This window comes from Dipodomys ordii, unplaced genomic scaffold (genome assembly GCF_000151885.1).
Source record: "Dipodomys ordii isolate 6190 unplaced genomic scaffold, Dord_2.0 Scaffold20, whole genome shotgun sequence".
Classification (NCBI taxonomy): domain Eukaryota; kingdom Metazoa; phylum Chordata; class Mammalia; order Rodentia; family Heteromyidae; genus Dipodomys; species Dipodomys ordii.
In genome coordinates, this window is record NW_012267236.1 from 365,690 (window position 1) to 387,880 (window position 22,191).

Genomic DNA, 22,191 nt, shown 5'->3' on the forward strand with positions numbered 1-22,191 from the left:
TCTGCCCTCCTTTCCTGCCAGCGGGCGTTCGGGAGGCGGGGCATCCGGGTCCCTAGGCAGCTACCGTCGGCCCCCACCCCTACTCCAGCTCAGCTGATCGGCTGCTGCCGGACCCGGAGGTGAGGCGGTTCCCAGCGCCACCGAGAGCGTGCACGTTGACACCGACACGGACCTCCCCTGGGGTGGGGAAGAAATTCGAGTTCATAATGAACATTTTCCCCCTTGACTTCAAGGCGGGGACGTGGGGCTGACAGAGCGCGGAACTGTGCGTCGTGTGGTTGACGTGGGGTTGAGCAGGTTGCGGAGGCCTGCCGCAGCACCTCGCGTTTCCCGCTCAGACCCCGCCTTGCTGGGGTGCCGGGGGACCCCCGCGCCCGAGGCCTCGCACCGCCCCAGCGTTTGCGGGGCCCGGGGACGTCGCCGCCGGGGCCGCCCCAGCCCCGCAGGAAGCTGCGGAGCCTGCGGTGTGGCGTCTGGGGGTGAGGGGGGTGGGGACGGTGCGGTGCTGGAGCTGGGAGTCCAGGGTAAAAGGATGGCGGGGTGTGGGGTCGTGAGATGCTCGAGTCGGAGCTTTAGTATTCTCAGTGGGTTAAGGATCTGTGGGTTTACTGTCGTTGTGTTGGTTTGTTTTGTGTGTGTGATTTTGGGGAGCTTTTTGGGGAGGTCATTTCTTCGGGAATAATGCCTTTTTAAAATGTTTGCCCCATGTTAATTTTCCTTTCACTTCATGGGCTATTCTTCTTTAGCCACACTTGTTTGGGTTTGTACCTTTGTTTCTTTCAAAATTGGTTCTCAGGTTGTGACTCAAAAGAAGTTGTTCCTCACGCCCCCCCCCCAAGAAAATGAAATGAGAGGGAAAGTAAAATTTTTTCCTTTCTTTGTGGGCGCTGTCGTTGAACTTGACTTTGAAAAATCGGGCGGAAAAAAAATCCTTACACGTGTTTGTTTTTTTTTTAATCTGTTCATTTAAGGTGTGAATTAAACACTTCAGCAATGGAGCTAGCTCACAGTCTGTTGCTAAATGAAGAAGCTTTGGCGCAGATCACCGAAGCAAAAAGACCAGTTTTTATCTTCGAATGGTTGCGATTTCTTGATAAAGTCTTAGTTGCTGCCAACAAGGTATGGTATTGTTTCTTTCCTCCAATTGGATTGACAGAGATTAAAGAAAAAGTGATGTTTTGGAAAGGTATGAGTCACTTAGAGAATTTGATAATATTTTACAAACAGGAATTTCAAGTCAATTTTTTTTCCTGTTGTGGGAAAACGCAAACCTTGTTTAAATCCTGCTCATTGCCCACTTCGTGTCACTAGCTAGACAGTTCAGTAAGACTGGAGAAAGAAAAGCATCATTCTTTGACTGGTGTCATTTGAAAGTTATCACCAGCAACTGCAAGTGGTCACCAGGCTTTGTATGGAATCAGTGTGTTCACTTTTCCCCCTGAGGAGTTAGAGAATTTTCCTCCCTTTCTCCCTACCTCCCTTCCCCCCTTCTTTTCTCCTTCCCTCCCACCCTGTCTTCCTATGTAGTCTGTTTTTTGCACATTTTATTTTCTTTCTTTAAAATTAGGTATTTTCTTCAAATAAGTAGTAATATTCACTCAAATTTAAGAGTGAAACCTGAAAAGTCTTCTAGACAGTGTTCACCTGCTTTTTTAAAATTCAACTACACTGTACACTACTCTTGTTCCTGACCCTTATTATCTTAATGCTTGTCTATGTTGATTGCTGACCAGAGAAACTAGTGTTTGAAGGACCTGTAGTTGGTTGTCTGCTGGGGCAGTTGAGGGAGAAGCCTGAGGACTTCAGCATTCAGTATGTAAACACTCACTGGCGTCCCCTGTTTTGGGTCCAGAGCTGTATTTGGGCTCCCCTAGTCCAGAGATACAGTTTACTACTCTTTTTTCAGAGACTATGCCTCTGATTGTCTTTCAGAATGCAGCAGTGATACATCTTACAACTTCTTAAAAAGATTTCAAGCATTCCCTTCATTTCTAAGTACAGTTTTACTTCCCCTTCCAGAGGTACCCAGGGCTTCACATGTGTGTATAAGGTGGTAAAGTGTTATAGAATACCTCAAGTTAGGTCTCTCCTCTGCTTTCCCTACTGGGAACTCTTGGCTTACAAATTTTATTTGGGTTTCTCTCCTATTTTCTTTATTCTTATGTATGTGTGCTTTTTGTTCTTACTGTTGGCCTCTGACTTTAATGGAGGTTGTAGAGAGGCAGTTGAATTTGTATTCATGTGAAATCTTTTAGCTAGAAATTTGTATTTTCTTTCAAGCCTTCTGCTCCTGGGCATTTCCTACCTTCCTTCCACTGAAATTGCTTTTGTCCTGCCACCACTGATCTCAGATTGTTTAAAATAATGGTCAGCATTCTGTCTTATTTTATCTATGCCTTTCTTTTGAAATGCTGATTGTCAGCATTTTAAACACAATTCATTTTCAGTCTTGTGAAATCAAGAAACACATAAGTTTATAACATGTGTCTAAACTATGAGGCATACTAATAAGAATATTGTGTACCTTCTAAATAAAAGTATATCAGCATCTTCACACACTTTTCCAATGTGGTTCCCATTAGTGGTTTCTTAAGACAGCATTGACTTTTAGTTCCCTCCTATTCCATCCATTAGGTACTGTTACTGTCTTTACTGGCTCTTTTTTAACCCTAGACTTTCTTTTTGCTTTCTATCCCCACATACTCTTCAGTAATACCATTTAATCTTAATTTTACAATTTCACTAACAAGGACTACAGATAGCCAATTTCTTTCCTTTTTTTTCTTTTTCATTCCTAGGCCTTGAAGTTCTCAGGCCTAGGCCTTTTTTTTTTCCCTTAAGGCTAATGCTCTACTACTGAGCCACAGCTCTGCTTTCAATTTTTTTTGTGGTTAGTTGGAGTTGTGAATCTCAAGGACTTTCTTTTGTGGACTGGCTTTAAACCTCGTCCTCAGATCTCAGTCCCCTGAGTAGCTAGGATTACAGATGCCCAGCAAGATTTCTTTTTTTTTTGTCGGTCATGGGGCTTGAACACTGGGCCTGGGCTTGCTTGGTCCCTCAGCTCTTCAGCTCAAGGCTAGCACTCTACCACTTGCGCCACAGCACCACTTACTGTTTTCTGGTGGTTTATTGGAGATAAGAATCTCACAGGCTTTCCTGCCCTTGCTGGCTTTGAACCTCGATCCTCAGATCTCAGCCTCCTGAGTAGCTAGGATTACAGGCGTGAGCCACCAGCTGATGGCCCAGCCAGATTTCTTACTCAACTACTTTATTATCATAATGGAATATTTGAGTTAACTTATCTAAATATAATTCTTCATTTCCTCACGGAAACGTGCCCTTTTCTTAGTGTTTTGTATCTCAGGAAATAAACATGATTAACTTATCGGATTATATATTAGAATTCAGAGCCATTTCCTTCTGTCTTTTTTCACTTCACATCATAATCACTAGGAAATACTGTGGTATTATCCACAAATATATCCAGATTTCTCATCATTTACATCTGTGTTTCTCATCTGGATTACCTAATTGTTCACTTTGTTCCACCCACAAACTATATAGCACACTCTTGGCAACCCAAGTAAGGCTGTTGAAACATTTTATCATAGCCCTTCTCCTCTTATACAACTCTGACTCAGGATAAAATACAACATTCTTTGGTGTATAACACTGCACTCTGGTCCCTTCTGACCATCTGGTGCAACTTTCTCTCACTTGACCCCAGCTAAACTAGTCTTCTTGTCCTCAGATAAGTTAAGCATGTTCTCACCTCAAAAACTTTTGTACTTCTTGTTCCTGCTTTCAGGAATGTTTTTCTTTTAGATAAAAGCTCTTTCCTTCATTATTCAGAGACGTCTTTTCTAAGCCATCTATATAATAAACAACAAGGACTTAAACTAATCATTTATTTGGTAAACTCTTCCTTCCCCTTCAGAATGTAAATATTCTGAGGACTAGGAATTTTTCTGTTTTGACAACTGTTACATCCCAGTGCCTAGAATAGCGCATGGCAAGCAGTGAGAGCACAATATTTTTTAATTAGCATAAATTATTTGTACAAAGGTGTTTCAATGTGACAGTTAGATACATGCTGTAAATGTTTCTTGAATGAGTGAATTTTAGATATTCATTATGGGTATTATATTTCTTTGCCTAGATCTCTTCAGAGATTCTTTTGGTTTCATTTACTGACCTGTAATTTTATGAACTACTGACTCTTTGTTTATAGGAGAAACCTTGCAGAGGTCCGCTATATCAGTTGCCCATACACCAATATTTTGCATCTTTTGTTGTTTTATATTCTAGTAGTCTGGAAACTTTGGATCAGAGTAATTACTTTTATCAGAGGCTAACTTTTTGCCATTGGAGAGGAAGGAGAACTTTAGTAAAAAGTAGATCATTTCTCATTAAACTTTTGTATTTTTAATTTTTTTCATTTATAGTTTATGCTTAATATAATACAGATTTTTAATTATTAGAGTTCTTTAAATTTTAAGTGTTTTGTGTTTACCAGGAGGATAACAAAAGTTGTTTTTAAATTGTGGTATTCTTTTATTTAACAGACTGATGTAAAGGAAAAACAGAAAAAACTTGTTGAGCAATTAACTGGACTAATAAGTAGTTCACCTGGACCACCTACACGAAAATTATTAGCCAAAAATCTTGCAGCCCTTTATAGCATTGGAGATTCTTTTACAGTTTTTCAAACACTAGATAAATGTAATGACATTATCAAAAATAAAGATGACACTGCAGCCTACTTACCAACAAAACTGTAAGTACTTACTTTGACAGGCACCCTTGAAGTTTTTTTTTTTTTTTCCATAGTAAATGAGTTAGGGAGACTACTTGACCATAATGATTCCAGGCAGGTAAGAACCAGAGACTTACTGTTAAAAGTAACAGTTCTAAATAGATCTGAATAAGGCTTATTTAGGAAGAAAATCGATATGGTGTCATCAATGGTGTTACAGGTGTTCTGGTAAATTTGGATTCAGATATTCTTACTGAGATGGAAAGACTTTCTCAGTAATAAAACTGAGGTAAGGATAGGAAAAATGCATTTCATAAATACATTTTATTGAAATATGCCTTCCCATATACATGGTAGATGCTTTCACATTGGAATGGCAGATTGGAGTCACTGAGATGGAGACTATTTTCCCTATAAGTTTGCTGACTTTCAGATTAAGTTAACTCATAGGCTCAGAATTCATAGTTGTAGTTTGGGTTAAGAACAAATATAGTTTAGAAAAATTTTTAAGGATAGCATCTATTGGGAAGCCTATGACTGAGTCAAATAAGAAAATCATTTTAGTACAGTGAAGGATATAGTGGGAGGGAAAATAATGCCTAAATAAGTTTACTTATGATATGGGTATGTCAGGAAGGCTTCTCAAGTAAGAGCCATCAGAGAAAGATACATGAAATTTGTCAGGGGTTGTTAGATAGGGGCTAAGATAGAAGGAGAAAAGATGGCTGATGGTTTGGGAATCAACATACTTTGTGGAAACAAATAGTATTTGTGAACTAAACATCTCTGTAGAAGCTTTTTACCTCTGGCACAGACAGTATATGACTGAATGAATGAATGAATATGGCTGTCTTCTAGTAAAATTCTATGTACAAAAATGAGGCAGATTGGATGCTGGCGAGCTTGGCTACTAGCTGTAGTTTACCAATTTGTTTTGTAGTTAAAGGAAACAAAAATGGCCTGCTTATAGTACTTTTCAGAAAGAGAAATTAAAGAAGTTTAATTTAAGCATGCTGATTTTGTAGTAGAAATGGGAATGTCCCAGTGACAGTATATTGTGGGCAGTTGGAAGTCCTGGTCTGGAAGTCAGAGATCTGGATTGAGAATCTGGTTTGGATGAACAGAAAATGGAGATTTGAGAGTACACTGAACCTTTTAATATGAGTAAAACTTTTTTTGAAAGTATATTGTTTATAAAGAATATGGCCAAGGGTACAACTTTAGAACATCAACATTCAAGGAACCAAAACCAATGTAGTAGCTTTCAGAGGAAACAGAAATTATCCCACACCTGGATGCTGAATTTTACTGTTGTCAATTGCCTAGATATAATTAGATTTCGTGTTATTTGGGACATATATAGATCTCAAAGGTTTTAGAGGAGATTAGAGAGTGCTTTCTAGTTTAGAGTTTGAAGCTGTGTTAATAGTTTAATGGTTTAAATCTTTACCACTGAGGGGCTGGGAAGGTGGCTCAGTGGCAGAGCACTTGCCTTGCATGCATGAGGCCCTGGGTTCGATTCCTCAGCACCACATAAGCAAAATCTTTACCACTTAGTAAATAAACACATAATTTTTTTTTGTCAGTCATGGGCTTGTCTGTTCCTTAGCTCTTCAGCTCAAGGCAAGTGCTCTACTATTTGAGCCACAGCACCACTTCCCACATAATTTTTTTTATTTTTATATCTTTATTGTAAAGGTGATTAGGGGGTGTGTTATTGTTAGGTAAGTAAGATAATGAGTCCATTTCTTTTTAAGCACTTTTACCCCCTCCCTAATTTTCCCCTACTTATTCCTCCCTATTCCCTCCCCCACAATTTGTATATATAGTTCATTTCCAAGTATCATTGTTGCCTTAGATCATCCTTTGCCCTGCTGTTTCTGTGATTCCCTTTTCCTTCCTTGGATCCAATAAACTTATATACAAGGTAAAGAGTACAGAAAACTAAAAAAGAACCGCATACAGGACATAAGAACCTTTTGGAGTTTGTGTTGATACACTACTTTTTTTTTTGGTCGGTCGTGATGCTTGAACTCTGGGCTTGAGTGCTGTCCCTGTGCTCTTCAGCTCAAGGCGAGTGCTCTACCGCTTGATCCACAGTGCCACTTCCGGTTTTCTAGTGATTTATTGCAGATCAGAGTCTCACGGACTTTCCTGCCTGGCCTGGCTTTGAACCTCGATCCTCAGATCTCAGCCTCCTGAGTAGCTAGAATTACAGGTGTGAGCCACCAGTGCCCGGCTTTGATATACTTCTTTATACATAGTCTTATGCACTTAACAATTGGGCTATTGAGATCCTCTGTTAAGAATATCATAGACATATTCTAGTTATTACAAATTAGGGTCAGCATGCAACCTAGTTTTCTTTGTGCCTGGCTTACTTGATATAATTTTTTCCAGGTCTTTCCATTTCCTTACAAATGGGACAAAAAATGTCATTTTTTCTGATGGAAGCATAGAACTCCATTGTGTATATATACCACATCTTCTTGATCCATTCATCTACTGAGGGCCATCTGAGTTGGTTCCATATCTTAGCTATAATAAGTAATGCTGCAATGAACATGGTTGTGCTGGTAGCTTTAGTGTAGCCTTGTTGTTGTTCATTTGGGGAAATGCCTAGGAGTGGAATTGCTGTGTCATAGGGGAGCTTTACTTTAGTCTTTTGAGGAACCTCCATACTGCTTTCCAGAGTAGCTGAACAAGTTTGTAGTCCCACCAACAGTGTAGTAGTGTTCTCTTTTGGCCACATCCCTGCCAACATCTGTTGTTTTTAGATTTCTTAATAATGGCCATTCTAACTGGGGTAAGTGGAATTAATGTTGTTTAGATAGGTGTTTCTTTTATGGCCATAGATGTTGAGCATTTCTTCATGTGTATCTGTTGGCCATTTTTATTTCCTTTTTAGAGAAGTCTCTTTTTAAGTCTTTTTTTTTGTTGTTTTTTTGGGGGGAGGAGGGGGGTTCGGTTGTGGGGCCTGAACTCTGGGCCTGGGCACTGTCCATCAGCTCTTCAGCTCAAGGTTAGTGCTCTACCACTTGAGCCACAGTGCCACTTCCGGCTTTTTTCTTTTTACTTATGTGGTGCTGAAGAATCGAAGCCAGGGCCTCATGCATGCAAGGCAAGAGCTCTACCACTGAGCCACCTTCCCAGCCCTCTTTTTAAGTCTTTAGCCCACTTGTTAATGGGGTAATTGTTTCTTTGGGAACTTGTTTTTGGGGAATTTAATATTTTGAGCTCTAAGTATTATTTTAGATATGAGGCCTTTGTCTGTTGTATGGCTAGTGAAGATCTTCTCCCAATGTGTGGGTTTTCTATTGATCTTGCTAGCTATGTCCTTTGCCATGCAGAAGCTCTGCAATTTCATGCAGTCCCATTTATCCAAACTTTCTTTGATTCATTGTAAACACATAATTTTGCAGTGCTGGTTAAATAGAATTTATTATATATCAAACAGTTGTGTATTTTTTAGTGGATTCAGAGTTTCTACTTAAAAATTCTTCAATATATTCTGGTATGGGACATCTGTCATTTTTAACTTTATTGTCAGCTTGTAGAGTGTTAAGAAAACAACATGAGATTTGGAATAAAAAATACAGCAATTGATTTCTTGATTCTACTACTTATTATGTGTATGATTATGACCAAAAATTTTTTGACCTCTCTCAACTATAGAGTAACTTGCTCAAGTCGCATGGCTATTACGTGGCAGGTTGTAGGATTATAGGTGTAGATTTACAAAAGTTTAATGATATGTCCTTAACCATTGTCTTTCTGTTGCCTCTCTGCTAAGCTCCCAGGTGGTCACTTACTTGACATAAGTGATGGTGGAGTTGCTGTTGGAGATGTGTTACTGTATTTCTTATACAGAGCCAAGTGTTTCACTAAAAGTAATGGAGATGAAATTGTACAGTTTAGAAATAACATATTATTTAAATGTGCTAATTACTTAAATGGCAGGTCTTATGAGTAATACAAATATATAAGATATATTCTCTGTGTTTACATGTCCACTGGCAAGATAAGACAGAGCATACAAACAGCCAAGTCATAACACAGTGGACAAATAGTTTTATCAAATGAGTGCTTAACATTGAGTGTGAGATATAATGAGAGAAAAAGGGATCACTGTGGATTGATATACTTTGGAAGTGTTCATAGAAGGAAAATTTCTTCTTAACATATGGTTTTCATTTATTTTATACATAGATACTTATTTTGCATACTTATCAAGAATGTGATTTTAATCAACTATAGCATTTGTTGTAATTATAAAGAGTAAGTTAGGTGTTTCTTAAAGTTGAAAATTAATTAAAGATTATAGGCAAAAGTACCCTAGAGAAATCCAGACTGTCTTCTGAAAATGAGAAAAATGTAATGAAAAAATTGTATTAATCTGAATAATAACCAGTGAAAATGTTTTTACAGAGCTGCAGTGGCTTGTGTTGGAGCATTTTATGAAAAAATGGGGAGAATATTAGGTAGTGCATTTCCAGAAACAGTGAATAATCTTTTGAAATCTCTGAAAAATGCAGAGGTAAGTTGTATAACAAATACTATTTGAATATTTTGCTTGTGGCAAGAGCTAGATGTCTTAAAATTTTTGCTTTCTTTCTGTCATTGTGTAGTACTCATTGCTGAGCAAGAAAGCAGTTTCAGATTATCATATGCTCTTTGTTTTTATGTATGGTAACTTAAATTTTAGGAAAAGAGGAGAGAATAGTTTTCCTTGACAAATAATGAGTTTATTATTTTTCACTTAGCTTTATTTTTTGGTTAGTATTTTATTTTTTGTGCTGAACCTAGTATATCAATTTAGCTATAATAAATTACCACAGATTGAGTGATTTAAGATTTCAGAAATGTATTGTCTCGCAGTTATAGACTCTAGATGCCAGAATTCTAGTGTCAGCAGGACCATGCTTCCTTTGAAAGCTTAGGAGAAGAATACTTCCTTTCTTTCTTAGCTCCTAATTGTTGCTGTAAGTCCCTGGTCTTTCTTGGTGTGTAGACATATCTTCCAGTCTCTGCCTTATTTGTCACAAACAAGTTTGTCATGTTTTATAATCATATTAGTATTTGGATTAATTTCCTTCCTAATCAAGTATGACATCTTTATTTGATCTTATCTGCAAAGATTCTGTTCCCCAATAAGTTGCATTCACACTGTACAAGTGTTTAAAATGTTAACTTGCTTTTCTTTTGGTCAGTTGTTGGGCTTCAACTCTGGTCCTCAGCACTGTCCCTGAGCTCTGCAGCTCAAGAGTAGCGTGCTACCACTTGAGCCACAGTGCCACTTCTGGTTTTTGAATGATTAGTTGGAGATAAGAGTCTCACAGGGACTTTACTGTCCGGACTGGCTTTGAACCTAGATCCTCAGATCTCAGCCGCCTGAGTAGCTAGGATTACAGGCTTAAGCCACTGGTGCCCATTTTGTTAACTTACTTTTGAGAGGGACACACAGTACAACTACTGATAGCTAAGATCAAGTAAAAATAGTTCTGTTTTGTCCTGTTGGTTTAGTGTTACTCCCATAAATTCCCACCAATGTTAGGTTGACCAAAAAATAGACTAAGCTAGACTCTGAATCTGCTTCTTTTGTCCAGAAAAACGAAAATTTCTCAAGTGAATAGCTTTCCATTTGTCTGTTTTTTGTTCTTTGTTTTTAATTAAGTAAGAATTAGGGAAATATTGACAGGCATTAGGCATAAAATGATGAATAAGACATAGTCCCTGACCTAAGGTACCATTATATACCTTTAAAGTATACTTTAAAAATAAGAATAAGATTCTGTATTCTGATTAATACCAGAATCAAGAGGTTGACTGAGTTATGACAAGTTGTATTGGATGTTTTTTTCTTCCTCTTTAGGAAGGCTTATATTACATAACTAATGTTTTATATTCTGAAAGTTTGAACCCTTAAGATGTAATATTGAAGCCTTTAGATCTCTTCATCTTATTAATGTATTATTTTTCAGTATGTCATGTAACATTGAAACATGTTTACTTGTATCCTAATTTCTCCAATAATATTTAATGGAAATTAATTCTTCAGCTGCTTTTAGAATATTTTATCTTTCATTACTTACTGTTACATTTGGAGGTAAGATAATTCATCTGAGAGAAATGATGTGTCTGGTATGTTTCGTTTAATATGGAATTTATTTTACAATATAGTTTTAAAGATTTGCTTTATGTACATGTTTAGTCTCAAGGGCGAAGTGAAATCTTAATGAGTCTACAGAAAGTTCTAAATGGATTGGGTGGTGCAGCAGCTTCCTCTCATCGTGATATTTACAAGAATGCCCGGTCCCTCTTGACTGACAGATCTATGGCTGTACGGTGTGCAGTGGCCAAGGTCAGTGCCAGTTTATAATGTTGGCCCTTACCCTACTTGCTTTGTAATAGTCAATGACTGTTTTCTTTTAATTTTTAAATTATGAACATGTTTTTATTATGCATTAGTTTCACTGTCTAGAATTACATATAGGTGGAATTATATGATATATACTGCTTTGTACATATATGGTTTTCTGGTTTCTTTCACAGCATCATTATTTTGAGCTTCACTTGTATTGTTGCATGTATCAGTAGTTCATACTTTTTTTTGTTAAGTACTATTTCCTTGTATAGATATACCATATTCACTTGGTCCATTACCTATTATGAGTGAGTAACCTCTAGTTTTGACTACTTTACACCTCCCCTCTCCTCCCTGCCCCCCCCCACACAGATGTCCTCAAAAATCTGTGCATGGACATACTCTTTCATTTCATTTGAGTAAATACTTAGAATGGAGTGGTTGAATCATATGGTATGATTTTTAAAGACACTACTTATTTTCAGAAGTACCTGTGCCATTTTATATTTCCACCATTTTACATTCCATCATTTCTTCTGCATTTTCACTGCCCATATATTACTGAGAATCTTTCATTTTTAGCTATTGTAATAGATATAAGTATCTCATTGTAGCTTAATTTGCATATCCCTGATGACTGATGATAGAATATTTTCAGGTGTTTGCCATTTATATCTTCTTTGAAGGGCTATTCAGATTTTTTTATCCATTGCTTTGAGTTTTTGTTGAGTTTTAATAGTGCTTTATAGGTTTTTTAAATATGTTCTTTAGTAGATAAATGATTTGTAATATTTTCTTTCAGTTTGTGACCTGTTCTTTTTTTCAATCCATCAGCTATATTTTTCTACTGCTCTTTTTTTTTTTTGGTGGTAAAGGGGATTGAGTATGTTGTCTGGAGCTTGTTAGTCAAGTGCTCTTTCATTCAAGCTATATTCTAGCTCTTTTGTTTATGTTTGTTTTTAAGATAGGGTGTTTTGCTAACTTTGTCCTAGCTGGCTTGAAACAGATCCTCGCAATGATATATTTCAGAAGTATAGTACAGTGTATAAACCAGGATATTGACACAATCTATTAATCTTGTTTAAATTTACCTAAATTTACTTGAATTCTCTTAAATTTCTTTTTTAGCATTTATGGAGATGATTGTAAGATTTTTCTTTTTAGGCTTTTGATACTATGTTGAAGATTTTAAGCAACTTTGCATTCCTAGGATAAACTGCACTTAGTCATGATGTATTGATTGTTTTTGTATATTGTTAGAGTTGCTTAAAGTTGAACATTTTTGTCCATGAGGAATTTTGGTGTACAGTTTTCGATTTTCCAGTATCTTGAGAACTCTTGTTTAATAGATTTTGCCCAGTTGTTTTATTTCAGGAGAGAGCGTGAATCTGGTTCTGTTACTCCATTTCTGGAAGCAGAAGTTCTAGGGTTCATTTTTGTTTTTATTTCCAGTGCCTCCTGGAACTACAAAATGAAGCTGTATTTATGTGGACTGCTGAACTGGAAAACATAGCCACTCTCTGCTTTAAGGCTTTGGAAAACTCAAATTATGGGGTACGAGTGGCAGTATCTAAACTGTTAGGAACAGTCATGGCTACAGCCTTGATGCCAAAACAGGCAACAGGTATTGTTTGTCAACTTCTGATATATTCTCTAACAGATACAGAAAGGATTATAGAATATTTTCTTCTAAATTAGTTATTTCTTGTAGGCCAGTCACCCCAAAGGATTTAAATTGCTAGATTTCTTTAGCATTAAATGAAGGAACTCAAATGGCATTTTCTTGATATTATTAAGAATTTTTTGTGACAGTAATATACAAAACAATATTTAGAAATTTGGTGGGACTTGAACAAGTAAGATTTATGAAATGGTTTTGTATAATGTTTAAGGGTATTAAATTCTAACACTTTATGTTCTAATTTTTTACTTTCAGTTTCTGGAAAATTCCTAGTTTTCCTGCAATATTAATTTTCTGTTTTTCTCAGACGATTATTTGAATCAGGCAGTACTAATTTTTGTGTGTGTGAGACTAGGACTCAAACTCAGTACCTGATGCTTTTTCATGGGCTGGTGCTCTCCCAACTGAGCCATACCCTGAACCCACCACTGATATTTTTCAAGTGACTTCTCTGTCTCACACTTCCCTGGACATGTTTCAGGGATGGTTAGAGTAAGATGTGGAACATACTAATAACACATGCCCACCGCAAATGCTGAGGGACTCCAGCTCTGCTGTTGTTATTAACCCTACCCCACCAATGTATGGTGGAAAAATAAGATTAAGGTTTAGGTAGGTTTATGTTTCTTACATGTGAGACACTATGTAATTTCTCTGAGCTTTGGTTTCTTAATTTTTATTGATAATAATTTCACTAGATGATAAGAATGATGTACCAGGGCTGGGAAGGTGGCTCAGTGGTAGAGCGCTTGCCTTGCATGCATGAGGCCCTGGGTTCGATTCCTCAGCACCACATAAGCAGGAAAAAAAAGCCGGAAGTGGCGCTGTGGCTCAAGTGGTAGAGTGCTAGCCTTGAGCTGAAGAGCTGAGGGACAATGCCCAGGCCCAGAGTTCAGGCCCCACAACCAGACCCCCCCCCAAAAAAAAGAATGATGTACCATTTTAAGTGCTATATGTCAGACACTTAAACAAATTATGTAATTGCTTTATTTAACCTCCCAAAGTCTTATACATTTTAAGTACCACTGTTATTCCTATTTTATAGATAAGAAATAGACTCCACAAGATTTTGTAACGTGTTTTAAACATTGTTCTATTGGACATGGTAGAAAGCCAGCCTTGAGAGTAAAAGTTAATTGAGAGCCCAGAATTTGAGTTCAAGCCCCAGTTTTGGCACACACACAAAAAAAGTTTTCTAAGTGTGAAAACTGAAATTCTTAACCCAGGCAGTTAGATTCCAATTCCTATATGCTTGACCATGGGTTCTATATGCCCTCTTTATAATTTTTTGCAAGGGTTGTGTTTGTTCCTTTGTGTGAAAGAACTTACATACACTATGCAGCGGATACCAGGGATGAAAGTTGGTTGCATTCTCAGTTGCATTTTAATCCATTGGACTGAAATGAAAACAAAGAAATGTCATTTTGTATCCCTGTCAGTTGGGAAATAACAGGGTCTGCCTTATCTTTGTTGTGTTATACAGGTTGATCATCATTATTAGACTATTGGACATGGATTTATCAAATTGCTGTATTTTTTAATGTCTTGTTTTTCTAGCTTTTTTTTGGCTTCAGAATTGAGTTCAGGTTTACAAGTACATTGTGAATTTTAAGATGATCAGAAAACTTAATGGCCCTATGCCCCTTGTAGTATTCTTAAAAATAATTTGTTGAAATTTTAAGCTAAAGTATTAAAAATGTGATTAATGCAGATTTCACTTCAGAAACATTTGCTTATGAATTCACTTTTTTTTCTTAAAGTAATGCGTCAAAATGTGAAACGAGCAACATTTGATGAAGTCTTAGAACTCATGGCCACAGGATTTCTTCGTGGAGGGTCTGGTTTCTTAAAAAGTGGTGGAGAAATGTTAAAAGTTGGAGGGTCTGTTAATCGTGAAGTAAGAGTGGGAGTCACACAGGTTTGTACTATATTCATATATATTGTATTCAGACTGTTGCCAAGTAATAGTTCACACAGATTTTTAATATTCTTTCTTTCAAAAGTTTCTGGTACCAAATGAATGAATTAAAGTTCCAAATTGAGTGTTTATATGGAACAATAGGTTCTTCTAAATAAGTCTGTGTCCACTATATTCACTACATACCAAACAAAATTTCCCAGGTTTTACTTGGAGACAGATGAGATATAAGGTAAATCAGTATTCAGATGTTGGTAGCTGGAGGCATTAAACTCATATTCTTCAATGACCTTATAGCTAAAAATAATTTATCTCTGTTTTGATTACATTCAGTATCATTGATGAACCTCCAGTGTAATTATAAGATTAAATCTCGGGGCTGGGAAGGTGGCTCAGTGGTAGAGCACTGGCCTTGCATGCTCAAGGTCCTGGGTACGATTCCTCAGCACCACATAAGAAAAAAAAGCCGGAAGTGGCGCTGTGGCTCAAGTGGTAGAGTGCTAGCCTTGAGCTGAAGAGCTGAGGGACAGCGCCCAGGCCCAGAGTTCAGGCCCCACGACCGGACCCCCCCCCCCAAAAAAAAAGATTAAATCTCACATGAGATGTCACAAGCTGGTGCACATAGCTTGTGCCTATAATTCTACTTAACTCAGGAGTCTTAAATCAGAGAATCAGTGTTCTAAGTCAGCCTGAGCAGAGGAATCTGTAATACTTTTATCTCCAGTTAATGAGCAAAAAGCTTGAAATGAAAATATGGCTCAAGTGGTAGAGTGCCAACCACGGATGAAAAAAGCTGAATGAGAGCTCTAGACCCTGAGTTCACAGCTCAGTATTGGCACCAAAAAAAAAAAAGTTACACTTAATGATTTGATAATAATTAGTACCTAATAAAATGAAATAGATCTTCATGATCTTAGTTGCCACACCTACATTTTGTCCTTAAAGCAAAGTAAACTACATCTTGTCCCTGAAACAAGTATGCTATAAAGAAAGTCTTAAATGCACTACACCAATAAGTTGATGTTTATTTAGGATAAGAAGTTTTTATCTGGGGTTTGGAATGTGGCTTAGTGGTAGAGTGCTTGCCTAGCATGCAAGAAACTCTGGGTTCAGTTCCTCATCAGAAAAGGCTGGAAGTGGCGCTGTGGCTCAAGTGGTAGAGTGCTAGCCTTGAGCAAAAGAAGCTCAGGGACAATGCCCAGGCCCGGAGTTCAAGCCCCAGGACTAGCAAAAAAAAAAAAAAAAAAGTTTTATCTTCATCCTGTTGCCTTACTGATCGCTGGAGCAAATTTAGCTTTCCTTCTGCCCTCACTACTCTTTATGTTCTTCATAAAACTCTTTTCCTAAGATTTATTTTAATAAAGAATACCAGTAATTGCTGTACTAGAAGTTCTAAAAATTTTCACTTTCAATCTCTGTTTCTGTCTCTCATGCACACACTCTCGCTCTCATTCTCTGTCTTTGAACTATTCAGAATTGAACATAGGGCCTCAGGCAAGCATTCTGCCACTTGAGTCCATCTCTAGCACCTCCAGTACCTTTTGTAATTTTCTTTTTTAGATAAGTTATTACTAACTTTGCCTCCAACTCTCATCCATTCTGCCTCTGACTCCTGCATAGGATTACAGACATGAGCCACCATACCCGATTCAGTTTTCTCCGTTTTGATATGATTTTCCTCAGTATAATTTGTTTCGTATGCTGCCATTATTTATTATAATTGCTTCCTCATTTGTATAGAGGAATCTGAAGTTGTGTTTTAATGTGTTCATAGGCATATGTTGTTTTTGTAACAACACTGGGTGGTCAGTGGTTGGAGCGTAGCTTTGCTACGTTTTTGTCCCACGTACTTGATCTGGTTTCCCATCCTCGGGCAACACAAACACATGTGGAGGCTGTATACTCAAGACGATGTGTGTCCTTCATCTTGAGAGCCACTGTGGGCAGTTTGTTGGGCGAGAAAGCCCAGATAGCAGCTGCTAAGGAGATCTGCCAAGCTATTGGAAAACAAATGAAAGCAGTAGGTAAGACGACATCAGAGAATGTTTTAGTGGTCCCCCTCCTCTTAATTCTTTTTTTCTTTTATTAAGACAGTCTTGGTATGTAACCCAAGCCAAGCTTCAATACTCCTTCCTTAGTCTTTCAGGTGCTGGGATTACTATTATTGTTATTACTTTTTAATAGATCTTATTAGTTTATACCTTTCCTGACTGTTTTCGTTCTTACTGGGTACTCAGGTTAAAACAGTCTATAATAAAATGGAGTTTTAAAGTTCAAATACATTTTCTTATTTTATTTCTTTCTGGACTGTTTTCATAGTAATTCTTATTGGGTACTCTGTTACTAAAACAGTAATTATAGTGGAGTTTTACAAATGTGAATATGTATATGTAAAGTTAGATTTTCTGTTTTATTTCTAGTGTCTACTGATTTTACAATTCTCCTGAAATGCAGCAGCACATGGGTTTGATCTATTATGAACTTCCTGCTTAGAATCTCTTGTTTAATAAACACATATTTTCCCCTAAACTTGATAATAGTCCAATATAAAAATTTAGAGAGGGGCTGGGAAGTTGGCTCAGTGGTAGAGTGCTTGCCTTGCACGCATGAGGCCCTGGGTTTGAATCCTCAGCACCACATAAGCAGAAAAAAGCCAGAAGTAGTGCTGTGGCTCAAGTTGTAGGGCACTAGCCTTGAGCTGAAGAGCTGAGGGACAACGCCAGGCCCAGAGTTCAGCCCCCACAACTGGCAAACAAAAAAAAAAATTTAGAGAGGAGCAATTATACATGGTTATTAGCCCTGATAGGATATTGTTGTTAGCAACAGATTTTTTTGTGGGTTTTTTTTGGTTGTTGTTTTTGTCAGTTATGGGGCTTGAACTCTGGGCACTGAGCTCTTCAGGTCAAGGCAAGTGCTCTACCACTTGAGCCACAGCTCCACTTCAGGTTTTCTGGTGGTTTATTGGAGCTAAGAGTCTCATGGACTTTCCTGCCTGGACTGGCTTTGACCCACGATCCTCAGATCTCAGCCTCCTGAATAGCTAGGATTACAGACATGAGCCACCAATGTCTGGCAGCTATAGTTTTAAATGCTACCTTACTATAGGATGTTATAGATCTTATTCCTTCTATCCAAGTACACACCTGTAAAGGAATCTAAGAAGTGTCCTTGTTTTAAGTGTCATAGTTATTGAATAGCTGATATATTTTTTGCTATTGTCAAGAATTCATTGAACAGTGGTTTATAGTCATTCCATTACTTAGTTACTCAAGTTCTTCCCTAAGCAAAACCTGCATAGTTTTTTTTTAACACTAAGGTGGTTTTGATAAAAGTCCAAATTGTGTAGACCAAAAAATCATATTGCAATTCAACTACCCACATCAGACACATGATTTTATATTTCCAGAAGCAGTAGTGAATGATACTAGTAGTGAAAACAAATCTGGAGCAGCAGATATTGCAGCAAGCCAGCACGTGATGGTCTGTGCTCTCCAGGAACTTGGAAGCCTGGTGCAGAGCCTGAATGCTACAGCCTCTCCTCTTATTCAGGAAGCATCTATAGGTATGATATCTAATCATTGGCCAAAACGCTTTTGTACCATGGTTCAAGTCATATATATGGTTGATATTTGACTACTGATTGCTTACTTATTAATGTAATAAGTAGTTTAGATTTTATTAGGTTAATTTTCCTTGCTATAGGAAATACTGAATTAAATAAATACTGAATAAAATAAAGCTTAGGGAAAAAATCAAGAACTGTCAGGAGAATTGTTTCTAAGAACTGATTAAAATTTGCCGAAGATTTAATTTTATATATCCCCTTTTAATTTTATTGGACACAGTTGTACTGTGTTCTCTGTAAAAGGCTTCTTTATAGTACTTATGAACCATAAAAATGGTGTTTTGGCAAAACTGTGGAACTGTGAAATCATGGTGATTATTATTTTAGTGGTTATGTCACGCATAGCTTTTGGTTTCTGAAACCATATTTCATTAGTGTGGAGTGATGTTCTGAGGATTTCTTTTTAGGACTTCTGGAGATCGTGACTTCAGTGCTTCTTCACCCCAGCATGGCTGCGCGGCTTGCTGCTGCTTGGTGCTTGCGCTGTGTGGCTGTGGCACTACCTTTCCAGTTGACACCATTTCTAGACAGGTGTGCAGAGCGGCTCAACAACTTGAAAACTTCACCTGAAGCTGTTAGTGGATATAGTTTTGCAATGGCTGCTTTGTTAGGTGGAGTTCATCAATGTCCTTTGGGCATTCCTCATGCCAAAGGAAAGGTAAGGCAGAGGTCTTGGATGTGTGAATGATCTCAGGTGGGCTGCAGTCTTTTCTGGAGCACTGCTATCTTTAATGTTTAGCTGGGAGATAGAATGACAACAGTTTTATTTGGTAACTAGGATATAATACTAACAGACCCTAATTAAAAATTGGATATTTAATTCTTTTTTCGGGGATCCAGTCGTGGGGCTTGAACTCTGGGCCTGGGCACTGTCCCTCAGCTCTTCAGCTCAAGGCTAGCGCTCTACCACTTGAGCCACAGCACCACTTCCTACTTTTTTCTTTTTGCTTATGTGGTGCTGAGGAATCGAACCCAGGGCCTCATGCATGCAAGGCAAGTGCTTTACACTGAGCCATCTTTCCAGCCCCTGGATATTTAATTCTAATGAGGAAATATAATGGTTTTTTTTTTCTGAGTATAACATCATGTTGTAACTTATTTTAGAGGGAAAATAGCCTGTAGTAATTTTTTTAAACTCAGAACTGTTTTCTCAGGATTTTGTTTTTGTTTTTCTTTTTGTGATTAAATCTTGCCTGGTTGCCAAGTCTGGCCTTGAACTCCTAGATTCAAGTTATCCTCCTGCCTCAACCTCTTGTATAGCTGGGACTACAGGTCTGTGCTCCTGTGCCTAGTGTTCTTGTTGTTTTTAGAAATAAAAGTCAGCATTACTGTATTCAAAGATGGTAGGAGAATATGCTATTGCCCTATATAGCATTTTAATTAAAAATTAAGTGGTTTTAATCTGTTCTTTATTTTCTTCTATATTTTACTATTATGGTTTCCTTCTTAGGATTCTTAGGTACATAAAACCTTATATAAATAGATTGCAGCTAGATTTTAAATTATTTTTCCTGGGACATTAGTTCCAGCTTCATTCATTCTTACAAGTTTCATAGTTACTACTTGAGGACCCTAAAGCCTCCTTCTCATTTTGTGATATGTTTGCTTTTTCCTTGATTATCCGTCTTTTTCTTCCATCTTTTCTACAGCATGTTCATGTTTGCTCTGATGTTCTACTTTGTCTATTCCTTATGCTTTTTCTATGCCCATTTCAGCTTCCAAAACTGTCTTACAGTAGAATTTATTATTCCCTTATTTGTTTAGAGGCCCATTTTAAATTCACTCTCCTTGAATTCTCCTTAAGACTATTTACTTGCTGGGCCTGGTAGCACATGTCTGTAATACCAGCATTCAGGAGGCCAGAGGGTTGTGAGTTCAAAGCCAGCCTGAGCTACATAGTGAGACCCAGAATAAAAAATAAACCAAAAAAAATCCCATTCTATTCTATTCTAATATATTACTACATCTGTATTACTATTTGTCATTTAATCATATGTTGCATCCTGCTTTCGGTTTTTCTAAACAGAGAAAGATCTTCTCATAATATTAGCTTAAGAACAGGTGCATTAATTTATATAATCCTCACAAGAATAAGATAGGTAACACTATCGTTCCTATCTTAACAAGACAGAACTGAAGCAGAGAGGTTAGATTGTTCCAGGTCAGTGTCAAGATACCAACTGAGGAGCCACCGGCTCGAACTACTCTGAACATTGAACCATTCTGGAGGTTTTAATGTTGACTTTGAAAGTTTATTGATCCCAACACCATGAAAGGACAACTTCTTTTGAAATAAAATATGCTAGTTCTCTATTGTCACATTTGATTTCATCAACTTTCATAGATTAAAATCTAATTGCAGCTTCTCTTTGCAGATGGTAGTTAGTATTGCTGAAGATCTGTTACGAACTGCTGCCCAGAATAGCAGATTGTCCTTACAGCGCACCCAAGCCGGATGGCTTTTACTTGGAGCACTCATGACTCTAGGTACAATTGTATCTGACTAGGTTTTTAGTTTACTGTGTTATTGTCAGTGCACTATAAAGCAAATTTAATTTAAAAGTATTAATCTTCACAGTCTAGTCTTGTAATGAGGTTGTAAATAATAAGGATGTTTCCTTTTCTATTCTATGGTAACATCTATGCAAGGACATTCAATGAGAAAGCTTTTACCAAAGCTTCACCTTTAGTAAAAGAATAGCTGTTAACCATTTGCTACTTTATGAGCTTATTGCTAATGAAAAGAGTTGGGAATATGGGAGTTGGGGAATCCCAATTCCTAAATGAAGTCCTGATTTTAAGAATGAGAAAGTCACATTTAAATGGTGCTGCTTGTGGAAGATTATGTGCAAAACTTTCGTAAGTGCTATGATAAGTCTTAGATATGGGAATAGTTGAGCAGGATCTGTTAAGCCAGAAACACATACTATTGTAATAAGCTATGTCTACTCTTTAATTTACATATTTATCTGCTACTTACAAAGTGTGTATGTTCACTGTTCTAATCTTCTATCTATGGGAAATGATACTTTAGCCTAGTTTTCTAAAGAAAACAAAAGTAACTCTTTCCTAGAAGTTTATGTTTAGTATGTAAGTGGTGTGTTAAATGAATGTTTCAGCAATGGAAGTATAAGTTCTTAGAGCTTAATATGTTTTTGTATAATTAATTAAATATATACATTTCCCAGAATGGAAGAATATGTACTATATATGTCTGGAATAGCTATATTTTCTATGTATGGCTGTATATGTGGAAAAGACCTTATACAATGTGTTTCAGGTAGATTTTATTATTCATTTTAGTGTACTATATGTATTCTACTAGTCTGAATATAGTTGCATAGTTTTTTTGTATATTTTATATTTGATACTAAAAATACTGGTACTTTTAAACTGACATTTATCATGTTTTAAAGATTTTTTTTTAATGATCATTAGATGAAAAATACTTTCAGGCCAGGTACAGGTGACTTATGGTTGTAATTCTACCCAGTTGGCTGAGATCTAGGATGTGGGTTTGAAGCCAGCCTAGAGAGGAAATTCTGAGTCTTATCTCCAGTTAACCACAAAAATCCAGAATAGAGCTGTGGCTCAAGTGGTAGAATGCTAGCCTTGAGCAAAAAAGCCCAAGGATAGCAACACACACACACACACACACACACACACGTGTTAATTCTAGGGATTAAAAAGTAGAGTAGGGCTGGGAAAGTGGCTCAGTGATAGAGCGCTTGCCTCGCATGCTCAAGGCCCTGGGTTCGATTCCTCAGCACCACATAAGCAAAAAGAAAAAAGACGGAAGTGGCGCTGTGGCTCAAGTGGTAGAGCGCTAGCCTTGAGCTGAAGAGCT

The 22,191-nt window shown here is 37.4% G+C and overlaps 1 protein-coding gene across 1 annotated transcript in view; it reads left to right on the forward strand.

The window, feature by feature from the left end:
• Positions 1-63: 63 nt before the first annotated feature.
• Heatr5b (HEAT repeat containing 5B) overlaps positions 64-22,191 on the forward strand; it is a 74,317-nt gene continuing 52,189 nt past the window's right edge. The window contains exons 1-12 of the mRNA XM_013013520.1: positions 64-119; positions 972-1,119; positions 4,566-4,777; positions 9,185-9,293; positions 10,968-11,117; positions 12,573-12,744; positions 14,562-14,719; positions 16,494-16,743; positions 18,126-18,281; positions 18,752-19,002; positions 20,720-20,839; positions 21,800-21,804. Of these exons, the coding sequence (XP_012868974.1) occupies positions 994-1,119; positions 4,566-4,777; positions 9,185-9,293; positions 10,968-11,117; positions 12,573-12,744; positions 14,562-14,719; positions 16,494-16,743; positions 18,126-18,281; positions 18,752-19,002; positions 20,720-20,839; positions 21,800-21,804 (1,709 nt within the window). The 5' untranslated portion in view covers positions 64-119; positions 972-993. The remainder of the gene's footprint in view (positions 120-971; positions 1,120-4,565; positions 4,778-9,184; positions 9,294-10,967; positions 11,118-12,572; positions 12,745-14,561; positions 14,720-16,493; positions 16,744-18,125; positions 18,282-18,751; positions 19,003-20,719; positions 20,840-21,799; positions 21,805-22,191) is intronic.